The sequence below is a fragment of the Panthera tigris genome, chromosome E2 (genome assembly GCF_018350195.1).
Source record: "Panthera tigris isolate Pti1 chromosome E2, P.tigris_Pti1_mat1.1, whole genome shotgun sequence".
In the NCBI taxonomy this organism is placed as follows: Eukaryota; Metazoa; Chordata; class Mammalia; order Carnivora; family Felidae; genus Panthera; species Panthera tigris.
Genome location: NC_056674.1, coordinates 13,078,318 through 13,104,650, shown reverse-complemented (window position 1 = coordinate 13,104,650; position 26,333 = coordinate 13,078,318). Strand labels below are relative to the sequence as shown.

Sequence of the window (26,333 nt, the reverse complement as noted above, 5' to 3'; positions counted from 1 at the left end):
GCCTTTCTGCACCCCAAATCGTAGCCACCTCCTAGTCTGTCCTCCAGAGACCTGACCTTGCCCATCGCCTGTACAGAACTGTCCGTGGCTCCCACCGACCCCCAAGAGGGAGGCGAGGGCTCACAGCTTGTCAGTTAAGGCCCTCAGGACTGGCTGTATATCCAGCTGGCCACCATCCCTGTGCATAGCAGACTGCTTCCTGGGCTTTTGTCCCAGCTGTGACCCAACACCTGCACCTTTCCTCTCCATTCCTGCCAAGCCTGTGAGGTCTCTTGAGATTTGCTGGGTCCTTTGAGAGACAGAGACCGAGACATCCATGGAGCTGGGGAAAGGAGCCCAGGAAAAGAGCCGGGTAGAGAAGACAGGGAGAATGACATAGTGGGGAGATCTGGAGCTGGAAGGACAGAGATGCCATGGCAGACCCGAAAGAGACAGACAGACGGGAAGGTTGCAGAGTGAGATGGTGAGAGGTAGACAGACAAGGTGCTTGAAACAGGAGATAGGGAGCGACACACCCAGCATTCCAGAGAAGAAGACAGCTCAAGAGATAAAGACAGAGACACAAGAAGGAGAGGAACAGAAATAAGGACGGAGAAAGACACGGAGACAGAAAATACTGATATACGGAGACCTTCTGAGATCCCACAACACTTCGACTTGGAGAGAGATGAGAACCCAGAGACAGACTCAGCCAGGCTCGGGGAGAGATGGTTCAAGAGACAGAAATGGACATTATATGAGACAGAGAGACATAAAGAGCCAGAGATCAGACAGACAGACAAAATTATACAGAGACACATGCCAAGAGACTCAGAGGAAGAGAGACAGATGACATAAAGTGACAAGGGAGACAGATCAGGGAAAGAAGCAGCCACAGAGAGACGGATGGAAATATGAAGAGGCAGGAGACAGACAAAGCAGAGCAGTAAGACAAGAGAGGCACAGAGACCTGGAGAGACAGATCCAGAGACAGAGACAGACAGACGTAGCAAGAGATGGACGCTCGGGGAGTTTGGACAGGCCCAGAGAGAGGGAGAAAGACCCGCAGGAGTAGGCACAGAAACAGAAGCACAGACAGACCCAGACGGAGACCCTGGGGGACAGAGACCCAGAGATAACATGGAGTCAGAGATGGTGAGGCCAGTTGCAAGAGATAAGACCCACGGTTCTGAGAGGCACCCCCACAGAGACACAGGGCAGAGACAGGGAGGTGCAGGTGAGCCCTGGGAGACAGACTGAGACCCCAGACCCGCACAGAAGCAGGCAGGGGTGAGAGTGGGGCACGGAGGGCCGGTGTCCCCCTTGTAACCCCTTCTCGCCCGCAGTCTGGTGGCTCTGACAGCTATCGTGTCGCCACCTCGCAGGACAAGAAAGATGACAAGGGCTCGCCCAAGAAGAGCAAGGGCACCAAAGACCGCAGGGACCTGGATGACCTCAAGAAGGAGGTGGCTATGGTAAGCCCCACCCTTTGTGCCCGCGCACCCTCCCAGACAGGAGATCCGGGCCGGGGATGGGCCTGAGGCTCTCAGGTCCTGCTCCTCCCCGGAGAGGCTCTCACCGCCTCCCCACAAACTCTCCTTCCCCAGACAGAGCACAAGATGTCCGTGGAAGAGGTCTGCCGGAAATACAACACAGACTGCGTGCAGGTGCGGCTGGGCCTGAGGGGGGAGGGGGCTGGGGGCCGGGACCCCTGGGTGCCTGGGGTACTCGTGCAGGTGGGGGTGCCAGGGTTGCTCAGGGAGGGTTCTGTGTGAATCCTGTGTCTCCCAGGGTCTGACCCACAGCAAAGCCCAGGAGATCCTGGCCCGGGATGGGCCTAACGCACTCACACCACCACCCACCACCCCAGAATGGGTCAAGTTCTGCCGCCAGCTCTTCGGGGGCTTCTCAATCCTGCTGTGGATCGGAGCCATCCTCTGCTTCCTGGCCTATGGCATCCAGGCCGGCACAGAGGACGATCCCTCTGGCGACAACGTGAGTGCCCTCCCCCCTGCCCTGCGCAAGGGCCTATGCATTTAGGGGCACGCATCCTACCCTGCCTCTCCCACCCCTCCAGACTTCTCAGAGCCCAGTCTCCAACTCTTTTCCCATCTGACTTTCATCATCACTCGGTGAGGGAACCAGAGAAGGTATGAGGAAAACCGAGGCTCAGAAAAGCCAGTAACTTGTCTAAGGTCACACAGCCAGATGCGTGAGCTGAGGTGCTATCCTAAGGCTTTGTGATCTCAGTGGCCTTGGGGACAGGCTCCACCAGGTGGTCATGGCCTGAAAGATACCCCAAAAAGTGAGTACACCCATGTAGAGAGCCAGGCATGCCTACCTGCTGGTCTGTCGTGACCCATCACCCAACACAGGGGACACACAGGGGGGGCCACAGTCTCAATAGACACTGTGCCCATAAACACAGAGCCACACACTGGCTACGTAGAGATCCTCGCACACGCACATGCACGCACACGCGTGCACAATATGCCTGCAAACACATGTGAAGTCAACACAGTCACGCCTGGACAGAGATTCAAACACACCTGCCTAGTGCAGACACACAGGCACACAGACACACAGACGTAGACTGACAGACACAGGAATAAATGAATAAATAAACAAACAAATAAATAAATAAAACTTAAAAAAAAAAAAAAGAAAGTGAAACCTACAGGCAGATAGACACAGAGTCTCAGACCTAGGCAGACAGAGAGAGACAGAAAGACAGAGATCTACATACAAAGTCTCAAACACAGCGCCGTGAATTTAAAGCCAGGCATGCAGGCAGTCGGACAGACGGACACACTGACCTCAACACCGACAGACACGTGGCTGGATAATAGCATACACTCAGACTCTCTAACATAGGCAGAAAGATAGATGGACACGCAAAACAGAGACACGGACTGACCCATAGACTCAAACACACCCATGTGCCGAAAGAGGGTCTCAAACACGAACGGGCCGACAGACACACGGACCACGCAGCCTGCGGCCAGACGCACAAATACAGACCCTTCCCCCGCCCCCCACTGACGCATCGTTCCCTTCCCGGATTCTGCAAATGTCAAGGCGAGTGGCTCTGGGGCGTGACCCTGTGTCTCCCCACAGCTGTACCTGGGCATCGTGCTGGCAGCCGTGGTCATCATCACCGGCTGCTTCTCCTACTACCAGGAGGCCAAGAGCTCCAAGATCATGGAGTCCTTCAAGAACATGGTTCCCCAGGTGAGTGGAGCCCAGGAAGGGGCCAGCGGGGAGTCGGAATGCGGGGGTGAGGTGTGCCATACAGCCCCAGGCAGAGAGCCGGGATGCTGACTCTTCTCCCTTCTGCCCCCAGCAAGCCCTGGTGATCCGGGAGGGTGAGAAGATGCAGGTGAACGCTGAGGAGGTGGTGGTCGGGGACCTGGTGGAGATCAAGGGTGGAGACCGAGTCCCGGCCGACCTGCGAATCATCTCGGCCCACGGTTGCAAGGTGGGCCTGTCCTCCCTGGAGCGGCTCCAGTGTCCGGGATCCCAGCCGCTCCCCCCGCAGACCCAGGAGTCCTGCCCCGAGCCCCCTCCTCCATCAGACGCAGGGGTCAAGCCCCTAGCCCACTCGTCCCACAGACCCAGGAGTCCGGGCCCTCAGCCCCTCCTCCCTCAGACTCAGAAGCCCAGACCCCCGGCCCCTCCCCCCGCAGACCCAGGAGTCCAGCCCCCAGCCCCTCCTCCCTCAGACTTAGGGGTCCAGACCCTCAGCTCCTCCTCCCTTAGACCCAGGATTCCTGCCTCCAGTTCCTTCCTCCTTCAGACCTAAGAGTCCAGGCCCCTAGCCCCTCCCCCCTCAGACTCGGGGGTCAAGCCCCTAGCCCACTCCTCTCTTAGACCCAAGAGTCCAGGCCCTCAGCCCCTCTTCCCTCAGACTCAGAAGTCCAGACCCCCGGCCCCTCCCCCCGCAGACCCAGGAGTCCTGCCCCGAGCCCCCTCCTCCATCAGACACAGGGGTCAAGCCCCTAGCCCACTCCTCCCTCAGACCCAGGAGTCTGGGCCCTCAGCGCCTCTTCCCTCAGACTCAGAAGTCCAGACCCCCAGCCCCTCCTCCCTCATACCCAGGAATCCAGCCCCCAGCCCCTCCTCCCTCAGACCCAGGAATCCAGCCCTCAGCCCCTCCTCCCTCAGACCCAGGAGTCTAGGCCCCCAGCCCCTCCTCCCTCAGACCCAGGAGTCCTGCCCCCAGCCCCCTCCTCCCTCAGACCCAGGAGTCCAGCCCCCAGCTCCCTCCTCCCTCAGACCCAGGAGTCCAGACCCCCAGCCCCTCCTCCCTCATACCCAGGAATCCAGCCCCCAGCCCCTCCTCCCTCAGACCCAGGAATCCAGCCTCCAGCCCCCTCCTCCCTCAGGCCCAGGAGTCCAGACCCCCAGCCCCTCCTCCCTCAGACCTGGGGGTCCAGACCCCCAGCTCCTCCTCCCTTAGACCCAGGATTCCTGCCTCCAGTTCCTTCCTCCTTCAGACCTAAGAGTCCAGACCCCTAGCCCCTCCCCCCTCAGACTCGGGGGTCAAGCCCCTAGCCTACTCCTCCCTCAGACCCAGGAGTCCAGGCCCTCAGCCCCTCCTCCCTCAGACCTGGGGGTCCAGACCCCCAGCCCCTCCTCCCTCACACCCAGGAGTCTAGGCCTCCAGCCTCTCCTCCCTCAGACCCAGGGGTCAAGCCCACATCCCCTCCTCCCGCAGGACCCAGGAGTCCAGGCCCCTGGTCCCCACCCCTCAGACCCATCAATATCTTAGACCTTGGCAAGAAACCTCTGCTTCCCACCTTCAAGAGCCCAACCTCTAGCCCCCCAGATACCGCTCACCCACCCAGGTTTCCAGGCTTCTAGCTGTGACCTCCAGGGATACAGGCTTCGGCCCCGGTGTCCTCTGGACAAATGCTCCCTGATCCCAGGGCTGAGCCCTTTTTCCTTTCACCCACCCCCAGGTGGACAACTCCTCCCTGACTGGCGAATCAGAGCCCCAGACCCGCTCTCCCGACTGCACACACGACAACCCCTTGGAGACTCGGAACATCACCTTCTTTTCCACCAACTGCGTGGAAGGTGAGGCAGGGTGTGCCGGGGGCACCCAGCTTGGGGCAGGGCTGGGCCACACGGAGGGATGTGCATCTGGGATTCGGGGTTCCTCTGAACTTCACTGAGACCCCATCCCCACCTCAGCCTAACCGCCTCTGACCCCACAGGCACGGCTCGAGGTGTGGTGGTGGCCACGGGTGACCGCACCGTCATGGGCCGCATTGCCACCCTGGCTTCGGGGCTGGAGGTGGGCAAGACGCCCATCGCCATTGAGATAGAGCACTTCATCCAGCTCATCACCGGCGTGGCTGTCTTCCTGGGCGTCTCTTTCTTCATCCTGTCCCTCATCCTCGGATACACCTGGCTTGAGGCTGTCATCTTCCTCATCGGCATCATCGTGGCCAATGTCCCGGAGGGCCTGCTGGCCACTGTCACTGTAAGGCCCGGATTCCCACGTCTGAGGGAAGAGGGGGGCGGGGGGCCTGACTGCAATTTTCCTGATGAGGACAGGTTGCACACCGAGGGCCCGGCCTCCTAGATCTTGGACGACGGGGCCTGGGGACTCGGAAAGCCTGCCTCACAAAACAAGCACACAAGAATCTTGAGACACATCGCAAGGCCTAAGGGGCTCGCGGTCCTGGCCCTTTTTAAATTCACGTACAAAATTAAGAAGTACGCTTTCACAGTAAAAAGTCTAAAGGATACATGGAAATAGTTAAAAAAGAAAGTAGCGGTTCCCCCCACCCTCCCACTGCCCAGCAGGTGCGGGCATATCCCAGCGTGTGGGCAAATGCTGTTTTCAGGGTGCATAGAAGGGACTGTCCCAGGAATCCTGATCTGCTCCTTGATTCTCTTACTTTTTTTTTTTTAACGCTTATTTATTTTTGAGAGACAGGGAAAGTGCAGGGGAGGGGCAGAGAGGGAGAGAGGGAGACAGGATCCAAAGCAGGCTCTGCGCTGTCAGCAGAGAGCCCGACGCGGGGCTCGAACTCACGAACCGTGAGATCATGGCCTGAGCCGAAGTCGGACGCTCAACCGACGGAGCCACCCAGGTGCCCCAATTCTTTTACTTAATATATCCTGGAGCATTTTCCATATTAGCGTGTTCAAAGCTAGGGTAGGTCAAAGGCTTTTTATAGACATGGCGTGTGCATACCTGGGGGCGCGCGTACAGACGCACAGGCTGCTGAGTCAGCATGGACCTGTGTCAGCCATACCCAGATCCAGTTCCCCAGAAACCCCCTCAAGACCGTATTCGGCTTCCCCCTGCACCCCCCACCAGCCCAAAGGTAACCCCTTAGAACCCCGGCTTCTAAGCAGTGTAGTTTTTGTATTTCATATCGACGGAATGATTTAGCGTTTGTTCATTTTTGAGAGACAGAACATGAATGCGGGAGGGGCAGAGAGAGAGGGAGACATAGAATCCGAAGCGGGCGCCAGGCTCCGAGCGGTCAGCACAGACCCCGACGCGGGGCTCGAACTCACGGGCCGCGAGATCATGACCCGAGCCGAAGTCGGACGCTTCACTGACGCTTAACTCTTTCACGGGCCATCCCGGATTGTCTCTGGGCCTGGCGGGTGGGTTGTTGGTGCTCACGTTGCCGGTCCAGCCCTGCGGCCTGCCTCTACCTGTGACTTGCCGGCCCTTGGACGTCCCCTAGGTGTGTCTGACGCTGACCGCCAAGCGCATGGCTCGGAAGAACTGCCTTGTGAAAAACCTGGAGGCCGTGGAGACCCTGGGCTCCACATCCACCATTTGCTCGGACAAGACGGGGACCCTCACCCAGAACCGCATGACGGTTGCCCACATGTGGTTTGACAACCAGATCCATGAGGCTGACACCACTGAGGACCAGTCAGGTGAGAGCGGGGCCCAGGCAGGGACCGGGGGGGGGGAGGGGTCTGGCCCCCGAGACGCCGTGACCTGTGACACATGCCTCCTTCAGGGACCTCGTTCGACAAGAGCTCGCACACCTGGGTAGCCCTGTCCCACATCGCCGGACTCTGCAACCGTGCCGTCTTCAAGGGAGGTCAGGACAACATCCCCGTGCTCAAGGTGCGTCCAGCTGCCCGCCTCGCCTCGGCCCTGCCCACGCCCACCGCGCTCCGCGCTCACAGCCCTCTTTTCCCCTAGAGGGACGTGGCCGGGGATGCCTCAGAGTCTGCCCTGCTCAAGTGCATCGAGTTGTCCTCTGGCTCCGTGAAGCTCATGCGTGAACGGAACAAGAAAGTGGCCGAGATTCCCTTCAATTCTACCAACAAATACCAGGTACTCTGGGCCGCCCGGGAGAGCGAGCCTGGGCCGCAGTCTCTAATGCCTATAGGTGGTCACCCCTGCCCCGCTGCCCCCTCATTTTGGGCCAGTTACTAACCTCCCAGAGCCTTGGTTTCACCATCTGTAAAATGGGAATGATAGTATCTACCTGGTTAGGCAAGGAACAGGCAGACCCAAGAGTGAGAGTAAGGTCTCTGCCACAGTGGGAGGCAGAGGAATGGAGGTCATCCTGCAGCAGGGAGTGAGTACCGGCCAGAGATCTCTCATTCATTCAACAAATACATTTTTTTGAGCAGCTACCGCATGTCAGGCACATACGTTTTAGGTGCTGGTACCTGTGGCAGTGAGTGAAGCAGGAGAGTCTCCCCTCACATGGAACTTATAATCTAGTGCTAGAAGACAGACGATGACAAAGGCAGGAGGAGATACAGAATATGCCAGCTGCAGGTGTCTGGGGGAAGACTGTGCTAGGCAGTGGGCCCAGCATGTGCAAAGGCCCTGAGGCAGGGGTTTCCTGATGTGTCTGAACAACAGCCAGGCAGCCAGGATGATGGAGCAGCGAGCCAGGGCAGTGGGTGCCTGGTCAGGTCCCATTGGGCTTGTGGGCCGTGGGGAGGACTCAACTGTGACTCTAAGAGGGACATGAGCCACGGTGGGGGGCTCTGAACAGAGGAGAGATGGGACCTGACTCATGTTTTTTAAAAGAATTTCATTGAGGGGCGCCTGGGTGGCTCAGTCGGTTATGCGTCCGACTTCAGCTCAGGTCATGATCTCACAGTTCGTGGGTTCAAGCCCCATGTCGGGCTCTGTGCTGACAGCTCGGAGCCCAGAGCCTGCTTCGGATTCTGTGTCCCTCTCTCACTCTGCCCCTTCCCTGCTCATGCTCTGACTCTCTCTCTCAAGAATAAATAAACATTAAAATATTTTTTAAAGAGTTTCATCAAGGTATAACTCACATACCATAGGCCACCCACGTAAAGTCTGTAATTCCGCATTTTGGTATATCCACAGATAAGTGGAATCAACCACACGACCACGGAACATTTTATCACCTCGAAAGGAGGCCCCATCACTCCTTAGCTATTGCCCGCCCCCCCCCCACGTCCCCCATCTCCCCGATCCCTAAGCAACCACTAACCTACTTTCTGTCTCTTCTGTGTTGACCTATTCTGGACATTTCATAGGAACAGAATCGTATGACACGTGGCCTTTTGTGACTGGCGTCTTTCACTTAGTGTAGCGTTCTCAGGGTTCATTCGTGTTGTAGTGGGTGGGCAAGCAGAGCTCTGCACGGCGGGATAATGTTGCATCGTCTGGATACTCCCCATTTGGTTCATCCCGTTCCCCTGCTGATGGACATATGAGTTGTTCGCCCCCCTGAGCTACTGTGTCTGACGCTGTTGGGAATGTTCACACACGCGTTTCTGTGCAGACGTACAGACCTTGCCTGTGTCTCGGGTGTGTACGCCTCGGGAATGGCTGGCCCAGATGTGACCCCTACATTGAGCCTTTTAGGGGACTGCCAGACCTTTTGGCAAAGTGGCTGCACCGTTTTCCACTGACTCACACTTCGTGGTTTTCTTCTTTTAATTTTTTTTAATGTTTATTTTTGAGAAACAGGGAGAGAAATAGAGCGTGAGCAGGGGAGGGGCTGAGAGAGAGGGAGACACGGAATCCGAAGCAGACTCCACACTCTGAGCTGTCAGCACAGAGCCCGACGCGGGGCTCGAACCCACAAACCGCGAGATCGTGACCTGAGCCAAAGTCGGCCGCTTATCCGACTGAGCCACCCAGATGCCCCTGCCTCACGTTTTTTAAAGGAGCCTCCTGGCTGCCTTGGGGAGGCGATATGAAGGGCTGGGGTGGGCAGACACAGAGACTCAGTGTGGAGGCTGCTGTGATATTCCCTAGGAGAGATGGGGGGTGGCCGGAGGGGGAGGGCAGGGGGGAGGTGAGGAGAGGTCAGAATCTGGGTGCGTCTGAGAGGTGAGCTGAGCAAATTTGGTGACAGGTCAGATGTGGGGTGAGAGGCAGCTGGGTGAGGCAGGGAGAGAGACACACATCCTATGGGTGGCTGAGATTTCTGTGAGAGAGACCCATGGGCAGAAATATCTGTGAGATGGAGAGACCGACATGGGCAGGGGTGAGCCGAGATCTCTGTGGGAGACTCCAAGAACCAGATGGAGCTCTCGGGTAGAGAGATTTGGGCAGTGCCTTCCGAGGGAGCCCCAGCTGTGGTCTGTCCTACCACCCGTGGCTCTGAGCTGGAGGGGGGTTGGAGGTGGAGAGGGGAGTCCTCTCCCCCAGCTGGGGGCGGGCGGCTTCTTCTGGTCCTGAGACGTCCCGGCATGCTCACCCTCCACCCTCCGTCCTCCGCCCTATCCACAGCTCTCCATCCACGAGACCGAGGACCCCAACGACAACCGATACCTGCTGGTGATGAAGGGCGCCCCCGAGCGCATCCTGGACCGCTGTTCCACCATCCTGCTGCAGGGCAAGGAACAGCCACTGGACGAGGAGATGAAGGAGGCCTTCCAGAATGCCTACCTCGAGCTCGGCGGCCTGGGCGAACGAGTGCTTGGTGCGCTCCACGGGTGGGGCTGAGTTGGGGCAGGGGCTGGGCCAGCTCCGGGGGGCCCTTGAGGGTGTGGAGGGGTGTGATGCCGCCCAGAGCCTGGCTCAGCACAGCACCTCCCAGAATGCACCATGAATGAATGAATGAATGAATGAGTGAGTGAATGAATGAAGGAGAGGGGAAGGCATCTTCAGGAAATAAATGTCGACAGACTCTCCCGCCGGCCGGGACTGTCCAGACTGCGGGGACCCTGACGGCTGGGAGCTGTGGGCGGGAAGCTCGGAGGTCCGAGGCTGGAGCCCTCACGCCCCCCACCCGTCCTGCCATCAGGTTTCTGCCATTACTACCTGCCCGAGGAGCAGTTCCCCAAGGGCTTTGCCTTTGACTGTGACGATGTGAACTTTACCACGGACAACCTCTGCTTCGTCGGCCTCATGTCCATGATCGACCCGCCCCGGGCCGCCGTCCCCGACGCAGTGGGCAAGTGCCGCAGCGCCGGCATCAAGGTGTGGCCTGGGGCAGCCGGGGAGGTGGGGCCGGGGCCCCGGGGGCCGGCAGGGAGGCTGGACCGTCTCCACGCCGTGCCCACAGGTCATCATGGTCACGGGTGATCACCCCATCACGGCAAAGGCCATCGCCAAGGGCGTGGGCATCATCTCCGAGGGCAACGAGACTGTGGAGGACATCGCTGCCCGGCTCAACATTCCCGTCAGCCAGGTCAACCCCCGGTGAGCCCGCCCCTGCCGGCTCAGGCTTCTGCCCCCACCTGGCCTCCCACTGGGACCGCCTGTGCCCCTTCCTCCTGGGTCTCCCCTGTTGACACGGCTCCTGGGTCCTGCTGCCCCTCCACGTGTGAGGACGGACAGCTTGGTGCAGGGCCGCGTGCCAGCTTTCCTGCTCACAGGCAGTGTGGCCCTGGGCAAGTCAGTTATACTCCCTGAGCCTCGGTTTCAGAACCTGGTCCTCTGCCTCTCCTGTGTGGCGTGGGTTGGGTTGGCCTGGCTGTCCGTCCGCTAATCCCCATGAGTCCTGAGCAGCTCTCTGCTGTCCCCAGGGATGCCAAGGCCTGTGTGATCCATGGCACCGACCTCAAGGACTTCACCTCTGAGCAAATCGATGAGATCCTGCAGAACCACACTGAGATCGTCTTTGCCCGCACGTCCCCCCAACAGAAGCTCATCATCGTGGAGGGCTGTCAGAGACAGGTGGGCTCAGCCTGAAGTCCCTCAGGGGCCAGGACTTCTGGTCCCTGATGAGGAGGGGGCTGGGGCCAGGCCCCTGGGCGTCATCCTCACTCTCTGTCCCTCCAGGGAGCAATCGTGGCCGTGACTGGCGACGGCGTGAACGACTCCCCTGCCCTGAAGAAGGCAGACATCGGTGTGGCCATGGGCATTGCCGGCTCTGACGTGTCCAAGCAGGCAGCGGACATGATTCTGCTGGACGACAACTTTGCCTCCATCGTCACGGGTGTAGAAGAGGGTGAGTTGGCCGGGGTGGTCCTGGAGACTGGGCTTCCTGCATGAGGTCGGAGAAGGGCAAGAGGGACCCATTCGGCTGCAGCCGAATGACGGTGGGGAGACACCAGAATCCTCCTGAGCCCCGGTGAAGCCTCAGCTTGTCCCTTCAACCCCGTGGGGTTGGGGGCTCCCTGGCGGCGGGGCTGTGCTGACGCACTTCTGGGTCCCAGCATCGCCCAGCGCAGGCCCAGTTGGGTGGGTGATGTAGACGTGGAAGCATTTTAAAAATACCTTTAAATGCAAGGACGGGGAAGCAGAGGGTCCTTCGGGAGCCCTGTGGAGCCCCCTCCCCCAGCCCGGGTCAGGGGGCAAGGAAGCTTCCCAGAGTGGACAGGGATCGCTATACGGAGCCTCAAGGGCCGAGTTGGAATGTTCACGTAGAGTAGTGGCAGGGAAGGGAGTTCTGGGCCGAGGAACAGAATGCACACAGGCGAGGCGGTGTGAGGGAGCGTGTGTGGGGCCGGGCCTGGTGTCTGGGGTGGGGGACACTGAGGGCACTGCCCCCTGACGGGCCTCTCAGTGTGGCCACAGATGGGGCTTGTTCACAGTTAATTTTATTCCGATCACCGGAGGCATTCCTGATAATTATAGGAAATGAAGACAAGCATTAAGCCGAAAATTAGAATCACCCATAACCTCACCATCCAGAAATAGTCACTATTCATGCTGTGGTGCATTTTCTTGCAGTTTCTCTCTCACATTTGAAACGTTCCCCAATGCGAAAAATAACGCATGATCAAAGGGAATCTAAACAGTAAAGCTGCGCCTAAAGTGACAAATGCCCTTATCCCTTGTCTCCTTTGTCCCAGAAGACGCCCCGGTTACCCCTTTCTTATTCCCCAAGTCGTCTGTGTGTTCACAGTGCGCACATCTGTGGATACACCGTTCACACTTTCCAGGCATCTACTGGGCTGGACAGTGTGAGCAGAGCGGACGTGATTGGTCCCCCCCCTCAAGGAGGCGGGAGCGGCAGCTTTTAACAAATTAGCAAACAGACTGTAACATAACAAACCTAGTTGTAAATTGTGACAAGCCCTAAGGAGCAACCCGGTGGGGGATGCTATGTATCAAGGGTCCTGCCTAGATTGGGGGCGGGGGGGGGGGGCAAGGAAGGCCTCTCTGAGGTGGAAAAAAAACCCACAAAGTTTAACTTCCAGTAGGGGAAATTCCAGGTAGACCGCACAGCAGAGCAAAGAGCCTGGTCACCATCCACGACAGCTCATGGCCAATCTTGTTTCGTCTGAGCATACACACTGGATCATGTTGAAGCATATTTATTTACTTGTGGTTTTTTGTTTGTTTGTTTGAGAGAGACACAGAGCATGAGCAGGGGAGGGGCAGAGAGAGAGAGGGAGACAGAATCCGAAGCAGGCTCCAGGCTCTGAGCTGTCAGCACAGAGCCCGACACGGGGCTTGAACCCACGAACTGTGAGATCATGACCTGAGCCGAAGTCGGACATTTAACCGACTGAGCCACCCAGGCGCCCCTATCTATTTGTCTATCTACCTATGTATTTATTTTGAGAGAGACAGAAAGTATCAGTGGTGGAGGGGCTGAGATAGAGGGAGAGAGAGGATCTCACATAGGCTCTCCGCACCGTCAGCGCAGAGCCTGACATGGGGCTTGATCTCACGAATCACGAGATCGTGACCCGAGCCAAAGTCAGACACTCAACTCACTGAGCCACCCAGGGGCCCCGCGTCGAAGCACATTTCAATCATCATCCCCTCCTTCGATACTTCAGGATGAGACACCAGACGTTTGGGGAGAGCAGAGCATGTGTGGCAGGAATAGAGCCCCGTTAGGGTTTCGTCGCGTCCCCTCCAGCCCGTATCTCCCTTCCTAAAAATAAGCACTATAGATTAGTTTTAAACCTCATCTAAGTGGAGTCGTGCCGCATGAACGCATTTGTGTTACGTTTCACTCAAGGTAACGTCTGTGAAATTCATCCACGGGGTTGGGTGTGTCTGCGGCTGGTTCCTTTTTCCTGCTGAGTGGATGGACTGTAGTTGGTTTATCCACTCCCATGCTGATGGGCATTGGGGTCGGTTCAGGGTTTTGGCTATGGTGATAACGCTATGGTGGACCTTCCTTCGCTTTTTGGTGGATGTAAACACTTACTTAAACCTAGGAGTAGGATTACAGTGGGGGGAGGGGTGGTTAGCTTTAATACAAACTGCCAAACAGTTCTCCAAAGTGGTTATATTTCGAGAATGTTTGAACAGGGCGTCATGGCTGGATGTCTCCATGGGAAGGTGGGCAGGTGGGAGGGTAGATTGGAAAGGACTCGGGGACCAGGCAGGGAAGGAGCCAAGGGCCAGGGTGCCCGGGATCTGAGCCTGCCCCTTCCTCAGGCCGCCTGATTTTTGACAACCTGAAGAAGTCTATCGCTTATACCCTGACCAGCAACATTCCTGAGATCACACCCTTCTTACTGTTCATCATGGCCAACATCCCGCTGCCTCTGGGCACCATCACCATCCTCTGCATCGACCTGGGCACTGACATGGTGAGCCCCAGCCACTCTCTGGGCCCCGGGAAGGGAGGGTCCCCCACTCCCAGCTCATGTGACCCTGCCTGCCCAGGTCCCTGCCATCTCCTTGGCATACGAGGCTGCGGAGAGTGACATCATGAAGAGACAGCCCAGGAACCCACGCACGGACAAGCTGGTCAATGAGAGGCTCATCAGCATGGCCTACGGGCAGATTGGTGAGGACTTGGGGACCGCACCTCATTTATGGCTGGATGTGCAGGGCCTAGAGCCTGGCCCAGAGCGAGCACTCTGAAACCCTGTGTTGGATGAGTGGGGAGAGAGTAGGACTTGGTGCTGGAGGTTTGGAAGGAGTGACTTACAGATGGGTGCTGGTCACCAAGGTGGGGCCGGTACACCTGGAGGACAGGCGTGGGGGTGCTTCTGAGGAGCACATGGGACACGGAGTGGCAGGTCAGGGTTGGCCCCAGGCTGGCCACTGCAGAGCCCGCTGCCCCACCCGCCTCCGTGGTGGGAAAGACAAGATCAGCCCGTGAGCTCTCTGAGGGCAGGAGTGAGCCCCAGCCCCTCCCACCTCCTCCTCAACCTGCTGCTGGAGGTGATGTGTGCAGAGCCTTTGGAAGTGCTGAGCTCCCCATTGCTAGGAGTGTTCCAGAAAGCAGAGGCTTCATGGTGGTGGTCAGAGGCCTGGGGAGATCACTGCTGCACTGAGGAGCCTGTTAGACCGAAACGCGGCCTTCTCAGGGATTCCCTGATGATCAGGTGGCCTGGCTCAGGTGGGAGAGAGCCTCCAGGTGAGACCCTTCCCTGAGGCTCCAGTCCCAGATGCCCACCACCAGGTGGCGCCCTCGGGTTGCCATCCGGGAGCCCAGCCTCAGATGAGGCTCGGGCGTCCCCACGGGGCCTCATAGGTGCCCTGGACTGGCTGCCGGCCCCTACCTGAGCTTCTCCTCATCTCCTCCCCACCCCTAGGAATGATCCAGGCTCTCGGTGGCTTCTTTTCCTACTTTGTGATCCTGGCAGAAAATGGCTTCTTGCCCAGCAACCTGGTGGGCATCCGGCTGAACTGGGATGACCGAACCGTCAATGACCTGGAGGACAGTTACGGGCAGCAGTGGGTGAGTGAGCGGGCCCCGCAGCATGGGGGCCTCCCGGTCAGCGCTCAGCGCCCCTGCCCACGACAGGAGCCCGGGACCGGCTGTCCCAGCCACGCAGGGCTGCTCCCTAGGACGGCCCCTCTGCCCCAGGGGCGCCGTGAAGGCCTCTGCCGGGTGCTGGGAGCCCCCTGGCACTCTTGGCTCAGCCCACCGAGGTCCTCGCGTCCCCTGGCCATGCTCTGCCCCACCAGGCGGGACGCCTTCGCCGCCTTCTTCTCCGTCCCTGTGTATCCCTTCAAAGCCTGGCTGGTGTCCGTTGTCCCGGGAGCCCCGCAGGGTCTCCGGTTCCTGGTGGACAACTGAGGCCACCATTAACTTCTCTCCTTCCCCGTACAGCCCCTGCTCTTCCCGCAGGGCCACGAGCCAAAGTGGGGAGGCCCCACCTGGACAGAGTCGCTGCTTGCCCTGGGGCCCGGGCAGGGGGCACGTGGGCCCCGGGCGCTGACCGCTTGTCACCGCTCTTGCAGACATACGAGCAGAGGAAGGTGGTGGAGTTCACGTGCCACACGGCCTTCTTCGTGAGCATCGTGGTCGTGCAGTGGGCCGACCTGATCATCTGCAAGACCAGGAGGAACTCCGTCTTCCAGCAGGGCATGAAGTGAGGGCTGGCCGCCCGAGGCCCTGTTCTCTGTCCCCTCTGTGTGTCTGTCTGTGCCTCCCCTCGCGCGCCGTGTCTCAGCTTCGGCCTCTGAGTGATTTTCTCTCAAGTGGTCCATCTGTCTCGGACTCTCTCTCAGTCTGCCTCTACGTGTGTGTCCGGGGGCGGGAGTGTCGCGGGCTCTACCTCTCCGCGCCTGTCTGCGTGTCTGTTGCTCTCTCTGTCTCTCTGCCTTGATTTTTTTTTTTTTTTAGTTTTTTTAATGTTTATTTATTTTTGAGAGAGGGGGAGAGAGAGACAGCGCGCGAGCAGGGGAGGGGCAGAGAGACGGGGAGACACAGAATCTGAAACAGGCTCCAGGCGCTGAGCTGTCCGCACAGAGCCCGATGCGGGGCTCAAATTCACAAACCGTGAGATCATGGCCTGAGCCGAAGTCGGACGCTCAACCGACTGAGCCACCCAGGCGCCCCGTCTCTGTCTTGATCTTTCTGTGCTGCCATCTCTCTGCCTCTGTCTCTTCTCGTCTCTGTCTCTGTGTGACTCCGGGTCTGCCTGTCTCCGTCTGCCTTTGGGTGTGCCTGTCCCTGTGGGGTTGGGGGCTGGGTTAGGTTCTCTGGGTCCAGCCCTGCCTGTGCCTCCAGGAACAAGATCCTCATCTTCGGGTTGTTTGAGGAGACGGCCCTCGCTGCCTTCTTGTCCTACTGCCCAGGCATGGACGTGGCCCTCCGCATGTACCCTCTCAAGTGAGTGCCCCTCCCTCCCACAACCCTGCTCCAGGAGCCTCTGAGGAGCCTCCCCTGCAGGACATCCTCACAAGCCCCACCTCTCCTGGTGTCTCTCTGGGCCCCACCTCTGTGCCCCCCATCATAGTCCCTGTTCTTTTTATTATTATTATTATTGTTAAGATTTTATTATCTTTAAATCATCTCTGCACCCAACGTGGGACTCAAACTCAACAACCCCGAGATCAAGAGTCACACGCTCCGCCGACTGAGCCCGCCAGGCGCCCCACAGGCCCTGTTCTGATGCCACTGAACCTGCCCCCTGCAGACGTCCTCACAGGGGGGCAGCCTGCAGGCCCTGGCCAGGGCACCCCTCGCCTGTGGGCCCAAAGGGCAAGGGGGGATCCCCCCAGGGTGGCATTCCTATTCTCCAGACTCTGCAGCTGTGTCCCCCATTATGACCCCTCACCAAGGCCCTCCTGCCCTCCCCTCTCCGCAGGCCCAGCTGGTGGTTCTGTGCCTTCCCCTACAGTTTCCTCATCTTCGTCTACGATGAGATCCGCAAACTCATCCTGCGCAGGAACCCCGGGGGTGAGGGGGCCCAGCGGGTGGAGGGGGGAGGCTGGGGGGCAGGGGGGCAGGTGGAGGCGAGGTGGGTGGAGCCCTGTGCTGACCTCTCTCTGTGTCTCCCCCACCTCCCTCTGTGCTGCCCCTCCGCCCCTTCCCCGCTTCTGTCTCCCTGGCTCTCTGGTCTCCCTCCTCTCCGTCTCTGTCTCTCTCCTGTGCCCGTCTCCATGTCTCTCTCTGTTTCTTTCTTTCTTTGTCTCCAGGTTGGGTGGAGAAGGAAACCTACTACTGACCTCACCCCCCCCACATCGCCCATTTCTTCCCTGCCTCCCAAGCCCAGGACAGCCCCCAGCAGTCCCCCCATTTTGTATTCTGGGGGAGGGGCCCTCTCTCCCCGTGGCCCCACCTTGACCCTCACCCCCTCAACTTACCTCCCACCTCCCGCCCTCTCTCTCCTCTGGCTGGCTTCTCTCCCCGCCCCCCCCACTTCCCCCCTCTCTTTTCTGTGTCTCTGTTCCTCTCCCTCTCCTCGTCCCTTCCTCCCTGCCCCCACCCAGCCCCCTCCCTGGGCTCTTTTTTACTCCCCCTCACCCCTGGCTGATGCCATCTCTGGTTCTGGACAATTATCAAATATATCAGTGGGGAGAGAGAAGTGTGTGTTGTACTTGCTTTCTGGCCCTGGGGTGTGGGCGGGCGCTGGCACCTGTTGCTGGGTGATTCACGAAGCTTCAGGAATTTTGCCTGGCACGAGCTTGGGAGCCACAGAATCTCGGAGTCCTCGAGTCATGGGGTTTTAGACCCAACCAAGGCTAGAGTGAGAGCAGCTTGAATTGGCCAGGCAATGGGATTATGGGATCAGAACAGGGAAGAGGAAGGGAGTCTCGAAAGCCTCTCGTATCAGAGTAGATGGGGAAGGGACGGGGCAATGCCGGTGACAAGGACAACGACCACGATGGTGATGATGGTGATCCGTTGAGTGCCCGCTCTGTACTCTGCCCTCTTCTAAGCACTCTGTGTGCATCAGCTCATTCAGTCCTCACAAGGTGTGAGACACAGAGGGAAAATGACTTGCTCAAGGTCACACAACTGAGAGGTGACAAATCTGGGATCTGAAACTAAGATGTCCAACCTCTAAGTGCTGTGTTATTCTCTCACTCTTTTTATTGAGATAAGTTTTCTGTGAAATGCAAAAATCTTAACTCTTAAGGGCACAGCTCGATGATTTAAAAATTGCACTGCAGGGTGCCTGGGCGGCTCAGTCAGCTGAGCATCCAACTCTTGATTTTGGCTCAAGTCATGATTCCAGGGTCATGAGATCGAGCCCCATGTGGGGCTCTGCTCTGAGCGTGGAGTCCGCTTAAGATTCTCTTCCCTACCCCCCCCCCCCCGCCACTCTCTCCCACTCTCTCTCTCTTTCTAAAATAAAATTTAAAAAAAATTACATTGCATAACCACCACCCGGATCAAGGTTATGTTACATTTCCATCCACCCAGAAAGTTCCTGCCCCTTTCTAGTCAGCAGCCCCCACACTTGTTCTTGGACTTTCATAAAGGAAATCTTACAAACATGTTGTCTTACGTGTCTGCCTTCTTGTCCTGAACACATTGTCCCATGTATCTGTAACTTTGAGAGCCACTAGAAATAGGAACGTTGTAACAGTGTCTTCCGATGAGGACACATGTATGCATCTCTGTTGTACAGGGTACACGCTTAGGAGTGGGGTTGCTGATCATGGCACAGACTATGTTTGGCTTTTTTTTTTTTTTAATGTTTATTTATTTTTGAGAAAGAGAGGGAGACACAGAATCCCAAGCAGGCACTGTGCTGTCAGTGCAGGGCCCGATCTGGGACTTGAACCTACGAACTGTGAGATCATGACCTGAGCCGATAGCGAGAGTCAGACGCTCAACACAGCCCAGAGATGTGAGTCAGAGGAGGGCCTGGGGCCAGATCAGGGCCCACCTGCTTCCCGGCATGGGTGTCTGGGTGACCAGGATGCCGAGACCCCACGTGAGTGTGTGCCCAGGCCCACTGCACCAATTACATTTTCCTACATGAGCGCATAGTGGCCTTTTCTGTAAAAGGGAAAATGGTCTTCAGATTTGTTTCAGTTAGCCAAAACAGATACTAATGTAAGTCTTTCGTAGAAGTAAAGTAGTGTAAGATGAGCTCTTGGAAAGCGGGGGATGCTCTTCACTTTATGCCATTTTGGCTTATGAGAGGTTTTATAGGAACGCTCCATTTTGGATAGTAGGGGAAACCTGTACTCCCATAGACAGCTGCACAATCTGAGGCCCAGAGAGGGCAGGGACTTCCTTGAAGTCACACAGCAGGGATATAATCCAGGTTTCTGATCGTCTGCGCTAAGGCCCTCCTACACTCGCAGCTCCACTCCCTGCAGAGATCCAAGAGGCAGAAAGGAGGCTTCAGACTGGAGGGAACACAGGGCTAGGGCCCGTCTCCCACGGCCTTTTCAGGGACCCCTTTATCTCCCTCCATCCCCCTAATTCAGGACCCACCCCGTCATGGCCCCCTCTCCCCACTATCTCCCCCCATGCCCCTGCCTCAGGGACCTTCCCATCTCTCACACTCTCTGCCTTAGGGCCTCCTCCCCCACATTGCCCCTGTGCCAAGGCCTCATCTCCTGACTCGAAGTCCCCCCACCCCTCTGAGGGCCACTCCCCACAATGCCTCTGGACACCACTGTCCACGGCCCATGCTGTGCGACACCTTCGCTAAAGAAACCCAACAGCTCTCGTAACAAAAGTCAAACCCAAGTTTCTCAAGGTTGGCCATGGGAGGAGGCCTCTGGACCTCTGTCTCCGACTGTCCCCAAGATTCATGTCCCTCTCGAGGGCGCCCCTGCTTACCCCTGCTGCCCCCATGGCTTTGAACTCGGGTGCCGCTTCCCCCATTAACGCACTGGGCTGATTGTGCCTTAACAGTCCTCCTTCGTAGCCGGACCCAAGTGGGACGCCTGAACAAGATTCAGCTGCAGGCCCGGGGCTGACAAAGGGAGGGATGAACGGTGACCGGCCAATCTGACCTTCAAAGTACGGCTCATTGGCTCATTCAGCTTCAGCTCGGGACCTCCCCGCAACAGGGGGCCTTCCGGCTTACTGCTCACTAGCCCCTTTGGCAGGGGCCGTCTCCCCAGCCCATGGGAACGCCCTCCAGCAGGCCTCCAAGTCCAAACCAAAAGGGACAGTGGATCTTAGGAGACTGGAGTTAACAGTCACCTGGATATTCTAGCTGGATATTCTTTGTCAGGTCCACCCAGCCCTGAAACTCCAGTCCACGTAAGGGAGCCCACAATTCCCCATATTTCCACACACACTTCCTGAGGCTCTTCTGGTGTGCGCCTTTAGAACTCTGGCCATGAACCCACCCTCACTCAGGGGCAGGGGCAAAGGCTGAGAGGGAGCCATGGCTGTGGGAACTAGGGGAAAGGAAGGGCCATGTCTCAGACACCAGCCACACCTTGGGACATCCAAGGGGCCTGCAGCTTCTAATACGTGACTGTTAAATTTAGGAAGGCAAGGGGCGCCTCGCTGGCTCAGTTGGCAAAACATGCGACTCTTGATCCCAGGGTTGTGAGTTCAAGCCCCAATGTTGGGTATAAAGATTACTTTTGGGGCGCCTGGGTGGCTCAATTGGTTAAGCATCCGACTTCGGCTCAGGTCATGATCTCACGGTCCGTGAGTTCAAGCCCCATGTCGGGCTTGGAGCCTGGAGGCTGTTTCGGATTCTGTGTCTCCCTCTTTCTCTGCCCCTCCCCCCCCCAAAAATAAATAAACATTAAAAAAAAATTGAGGGGTGTCTGAGTGGCTCAGTCGGTTAAGGGTCCAGCTCTTGGTTTCGGCTCAGGTCATGATCTCACAGTCCGTGGGATCGAGCCCTGCGTCGGGCTCTGCACTGACATGGCGGGGCCTGCCTGGGATTCTGTCTCTCCCTCTCTCTTTGCCCCTCCCCTGCCCTCACTCTCTTTCTCAAAACAAATAAACTTTAAAAAAATTTTGAGAAGGCTTACCTCTAGAAATAATCAAAACATTTATGATAATGTAGTGGCAGTAACATTGACTACCGTTTATTGAAGCGAATAAAGTGTCAAGACTCTTTCAAGCACTGTATATGGGCCATTTAACTGAATCATCATAACCCCATGAGTGAGTGTGGTACTATTAGGATCTCCACTGCCCTGATGAAGTCACTGAGGTTCAAGGTCAACACAGCCTAGACTTTCTTCTCTGACTCCAGAATCCCGGGTCTTTCAGTTATAACAATTCCCTCTTTTATTTATTTAACATTTTTTTAAGTATTTATTTTGAGAGAGACGGAGCACATGAGCGGGGGAGGGGCAGAGACAGAGAACCCCAAGCAGGCTCCACACTTCCAGCACAGAGCCCGATGTGAAAGCTCCAACCCAGGAACCGTGACATCATGACCTGAGCTGAAGTCAAGAGCCAGAGCCAACTGAGCAACCCAGGCGCCCCAACAACTCCCTCTTTTAAAAATTCTCAACCCTTTCCCAACTCCCCTCTCCTATGGGAGAGGAGGGGGTGTCCCAAGGTCCCTAGTCCTAACCCATTCATCCCTGGGAGCTCAAGGGTTGGGGGGCGGGGGGGCTTTGCCCTCCATCTCAGATACCCACTCCAGCGACCGTGGCCCTCTCGCCAGTCTCTGCCTCCAGGAAAGAAATAGATTCCCACGAATTGTCTAGTCTCTCCGTTCAAAATGCGGTCCATGGACCAGTAGCATCAGCGTTACCTAGGAACTCGTTGGAGATGCAGATTAACGGGCCCCACCCTGGATCTGCGGTGTCAGAACACGTGAGTGTCTTATCAAGCCCTCTGGGTGTTTTGTATGCACTCTAGAGTCAGGACGACAGTTCTCCATGATCCTCATTGTACCCTGCAGGGGAGTGAGTACACGACGACTGCTTCTGCTTCTGCCTTTCGATCTCCCGGAACGCCCCGACTCCTGAAGACCCACCTTCCCCAAGCTGAACGCCCCGCTTCTAAAACTACAACTCCCATGATGCCCAGAGGCGCTCCGCCGCTTTACGCGACTGCACCTCCCAAGGTGTTTCGCGAGCCCGACCCTCCCGGGCGTCAGCAGGACTACAACTCCCACAATGCTCGGCGGCAGAACCGCCGCCCCCGGCGGCTCCGGAACGGCGCCACGTCTGCTCCGCTGGGTGGGGCAGAGCTCGCGCGGGGCCGCCGGGGTCTGCAGATCCCCGGGCTCGTTACAGCGGCCCTACCCCTCACGACACAGACATGGCGGCCGAGAAGGACCCGCAGAAGGATGCCGAGCCGGAAGGGCTGAGCGCCTCGTGAGCAAGCTGGCTCTAGCCCGCCCCTGACCGAAACCCGGGAGCCCTGGCCCCCCGCCCCCTCCTCCCTCGGGTCCCAGAAATCCGGGCCCCAGACACTAGAGTCTGGGCCCCTGGTGTCCTCTTCGAAGACTCTGGAGTCTGGGCCCTCGGCCCCTCCTCCTCTTGGATCCAGGAGTCTTGGACCTTTACCCCGTAGCACCCCAGAGTCCACCCCCCCCCCACTCGGCCCCCTTACTGCTCGGAGGTAGGGGATTGGGGGCCCAGGCTCCATCCCGGTCTACCGCTGACCCGGCCCCGTCCACTAGGACCCTGCTGCCGAAACTGATCCCATCGGGCGCGGGCCGTGAGTGGCTGGAGAGGCGCCGCGCGACCATCCGGCCCTGGGGCTCCTTCGTGGACCAGCGGCGCTTCTCGCGGCCCCGCAACCTGGGCGAGCTGTGCCAGCGCCTCGTACGCAACGTGGAATACTACCAGAGCAACTATGTGTTCGTGTTCCTGGGCCTGATCCTGTACTGTGTGTGAGTGCCTCTCCCGTCCCGCACTTAACCCCACCGGTCGGGCCTCGCCCCCCCCCCCCCAGCACTGCCCACCCCGCACCCCCAGCCCACCCCCGGTCGGCCCCGCCTTCCGCGTCCAGTCCCTCTTCTCACTGGCCAGGCCCCTACGGCCCCGTCAGCCTGGCAGGGACACAGTGTGACCAGATGTGACCTGGTCTTGCCAGGTCTCAAGGGCGTAGCCTGCTATCCACCGGTGTAGGTGGTCAAGGTCCCCTTGGTTGGCTCATTCCCAGCTGCTTGACCCATGCTTCCCTACCCTCCTCCAGGGTGACGTCCCCCATGCTGCTGGTGGCTCTGGCTGTCTTCTTTGGCGCCTGTTACATCCTCTATCTGCGCACGTTGCAGTCCAAGTTTGTGCTTTTTGGTGAGAAATCCCCTGTCCTGACGGTTCCCTGATTCTTCATATCCTGTTCTTGGACCACAAGCCTTAGACCCCTGACCCTAGTCTGCCCAAGCCTAGATCTACACCAGATCCCTCAAACTCGACCCATCTCAGACACACCAGATACTCACACCCAGTCTCAGACAGCCCCCTCCCCCCACCGCGTTGGCACTCCTCAGCCTGGAGATACCCCAGAACCTACTCTTCACCCTGTCCCTCAAACCTACTTTTCCTCCTCCATCCTCCTTCACCTCCCTGCAGAAAGCATCAGCTGCAAGTACCCACATTGGACACCAGGTGGCGACCTTACACCGGCCTAGATCTGTGTCCCTGCCCTTTCCTGCTTCCTGGGGTGGGGCCAGAAAGATCTTGGGACCGCTCAGAGAGGGAAGCTGAGGTTTGTGGCTCATGTGGTCCCAGACCGGCCCTAGGCACCACTGGGAAGAAAGAGGGGCCTGAGTCTCCACTCGGGGAAGCTCACGGTTCCGAGTGGTGAAAAGGGAGAGCTGGGTTCAAACGGGAAGACCTAAGAGAAAGTCCTTCAGGGGTTTGCACGTTCCGTCCATGACAGGGGTGAGCTGGCTGAGGGGCATGTCAGGCACACACAGGGCATGGAGGGAGTGCCTGGAGCACAGCCATGACCCCGCTGCCAGGAGGCACGGAGACCTGATCTTCCGCTGTGCCGCGAGAAGCTAGAAATCTATATTACTATGTGAAATCATTCAGTTTCTCCATCACCCATAAACCAGATTCTTGGGGAACTTTGTACAGACACAAGAAACACGCCCACAGGGACGCCTGGGTGGCTCAGTCAGTTGGGTGTCTGACTCTTGATTTGGGCATAGGTCATGATCTTGTGGTTCATGAGTTCAGGCCCCACATCGGGCTCCATGCTGGCAGTGTGGGCCTGCTTGGGATTCTCTCCCTCTCTCTGCTCCTCCTGCACTCTGTCTCTCAAAATGAATAAAAAAACTTTTGGGGTGCCTGGGTGGCTCAGTCGGTTAAGTGTCTGACTTCGGCTCAGGTCATGAACTCAGGTTCGTGGGTTCGAGCCCCACGTCAGGCTCTGTGCTGACAGCTCAGAGCCTGGAGCCTGCTTTGGATTCTGTGTCTCCCTCTTTCTCTGCCCTCCCCCACTTGCACTCTGTTTCTTTTCTCTCTCAAAAATAAATAAACATTTAAAAAAAAAAAGGAGAACGATAGTCTAGGGAAGGGGGAGCCTGGAGGCTCCCTAGCAGGAGTGGGGCTGAAGGGCAGTGAACAGCAGGGAGAGGGCAGGGAGGGAGGTGTTCTCTGTTCTGGCAGAGTGTGGGAACATCAGAGAAATGGGTGAGGCCAGGGCTGGAGGAGCCCTTGACATGAGGAGTTTGGATGATCCTGAGGCTCCCGGAGCTTGTGACACCAGACTGGCGTGGGGGGCACCAGGAGTTACCGGGGAGAGGGCACGAGTGTCCAATGCCGTCTGTCCCCCAGGCCGAGAGGTGAGCCCAGCCCATCAGTACGCTCTGGCCGGGGCCGTCTCCTTTCCCTTCTTCTGGCTGGCTGGTGCAGGCTCTGCCGTCTTCTGGGTCCTGGGTGAGTACAGGGTCGGGGGAGCCGGGGTGGGCGGTGGGGGGCAGGTGAGGAGTGACGCCCTGATCTGCCCATTTTCCTGCAGGAGCCACCCTCGTGGTCATCGGCTCCCATGCCGCCTTCCACCAGACGGAGGCCGGGGATGGGGAGGAGCTGCAGATGGAACCAGTGTGAGGTGTCTGAGGACCCGCCGGCCCCCCGAGGCAGCTGCCTCGTCCCTGGTCACCCCTGCCCCGCACGGCTCTGCACTCCTGGCCGGAGCCCCCTTACAGGCCCGGGGAGGGATTCCAGCTTCGGAAATAAAGCTGTTACAGTCGTCCTTCGGCCGATACTCCCCGGGCTCTTCTGTGGGCCCGTGCGGGGGGTGTTGGGGAGACTGCAGAGACCAAGAAGGAGGGGGCCCCTGGCTGGGGCGGTGGGGGATTCATTAAACAAGATAAACCACTAAACTATGATAGGACCGCAAATGGTGGTGAGTGCCGGGGAGGGGCGGGGAGTGAGCCAGCCAGGGGTACCCCAGACCACGCCCCCCGCCCCGCCCCGTTCAGTGATTTGCTAGGAGGACTCGGTATATAGTTGGAGCTACAGCTGTAATTCATTATCGTGGAAGGTGACAAAGCGAAGAGAAAAGGCACTTGGGGCAGAATCCAGAGAAATCCCGGCCCCAGCTTCCCAGAGTCCTCTCTCAGGGGACTCCCACACGCTGTGCTCTGTTCCTCCAGCGGCGAGTTGTGACAGCGGGTGTGGATGTCTGCCGGGGAGGCTCCTTAGAGACTCTGCCCGGGCTTTCTGCTGGGGGGCGGCCACACGAGCACCCTCCGTCTAGCGTGTACCGGAAGCCCAGGCTCCCAGAAGGAAAGCAGGCGTTCGGCATAAACAGTACCCTCGGCACAGTGTAGACACAGTGAGTCACTCTTATCGAGGACCAGGGGGAAGCCTTCTGGAATCCCAGTTCCCAGACACCAGCCCGGGGCCAGCTATGCAAGCAGCCCTCTGCAAGGACAGCCTACCGTGTTAACACTTTCCTGCATAAAGAAAGTTCTGGAGACGAGTCGCAGGTTGAGGAAGGCCTCCCCCAGGTGACGCTGAGTGAAGGGGCAGCTGCAGATCCTTAAGAAAATGCTCTGGGCAGAGGGAGAAGCGGGTCAAAGGTCCGGAGGCAGCAGGGAGCCTGGGGGTCCTGGGGGTGCAGCCAGGAGGCCCACGTGGTGGGGGCAGCGGGAAACTGGCCGGCTTCGGTGAGGGCTGTGGTTTTACCCTGAGTGAGGTTGCGAGTGACGCAGCCTGCGTTTCGTCGTAACATGAATACCTTCCGCCACCTGGGAGCATTGACACAAGAGGACCGCGCCCGGCAGGGGAAACACCAGGCAGATGTGACAGCAAAGCGGGGCTACCACACAGGGCTGGTCTGGGAGGGCTCTCCGAGGAGGTGACCTTTCAGTGAGCCTCGAGGGGACATGGAGCCAGCTCCGGGAAGAGCTGTGGGTGGTGTGGCCTGAGCAGAACCACGGCCCCAGACCTTACAGCGCGGCCCCCTGGCCTCTCCAAC

General features: G+C 58.2%; 2 protein-coding genes across 2 annotated transcripts; both read left to right on the top strand.

Moving 5' to 3' along the window:
* Nucleotides 1–3,259: 3,259 nt before the first annotated feature.
* ATP1A3 (ATPase Na+/K+ transporting subunit alpha 3) lies at nt 3,260–17,373 on the top strand. The gene is made up of 18 exons (XM_042969815.1): nt 3,260–3,457; nt 4,941–5,058; nt 5,199–5,467; nt 6,693–6,891; nt 6,978–7,087; nt 7,166–7,300; nt 9,695–9,887; nt 10,212–10,387; nt 10,473–10,609; nt 10,936–11,086; nt 11,192–11,360; nt 13,754–13,908; nt 13,985–14,108; nt 14,863–15,008; nt 15,515–15,645; nt 16,287–16,388; nt 16,867–16,958; nt 17,198–17,373. The coding sequence occupies exons 1-18, from the start codon at nt 3,353–3,355 to the stop codon at nt 17,224–17,226; spliced, it is 2,541 nt and encodes an 846-aa protein (XP_042825749.1). The 5' UTR covers nt 3,260–3,352; the 3' UTR covers nt 17,227–17,373.
* Nucleotides 17,374–22,087: 4,714 nt separating this feature from the next.
* Nucleotides 22,088–25,103, top strand: RABAC1 (Rab acceptor 1). The gene is made up of 5 exons (XM_042968698.1): nt 22,088–22,270; nt 22,579–22,791; nt 23,097–23,194; nt 24,686–24,787; nt 24,870–25,103. The coding sequence occupies exons 1-5, from the start codon at nt 22,215–22,217 to the stop codon at nt 24,956–24,958; spliced, it is 558 nt and encodes a 185-aa protein (XP_042824632.1). The 5' UTR covers nt 22,088–22,214; the 3' UTR covers nt 24,959–25,103.
* Nucleotides 25,104–26,333: the final 1,230 nt, after the last annotated feature.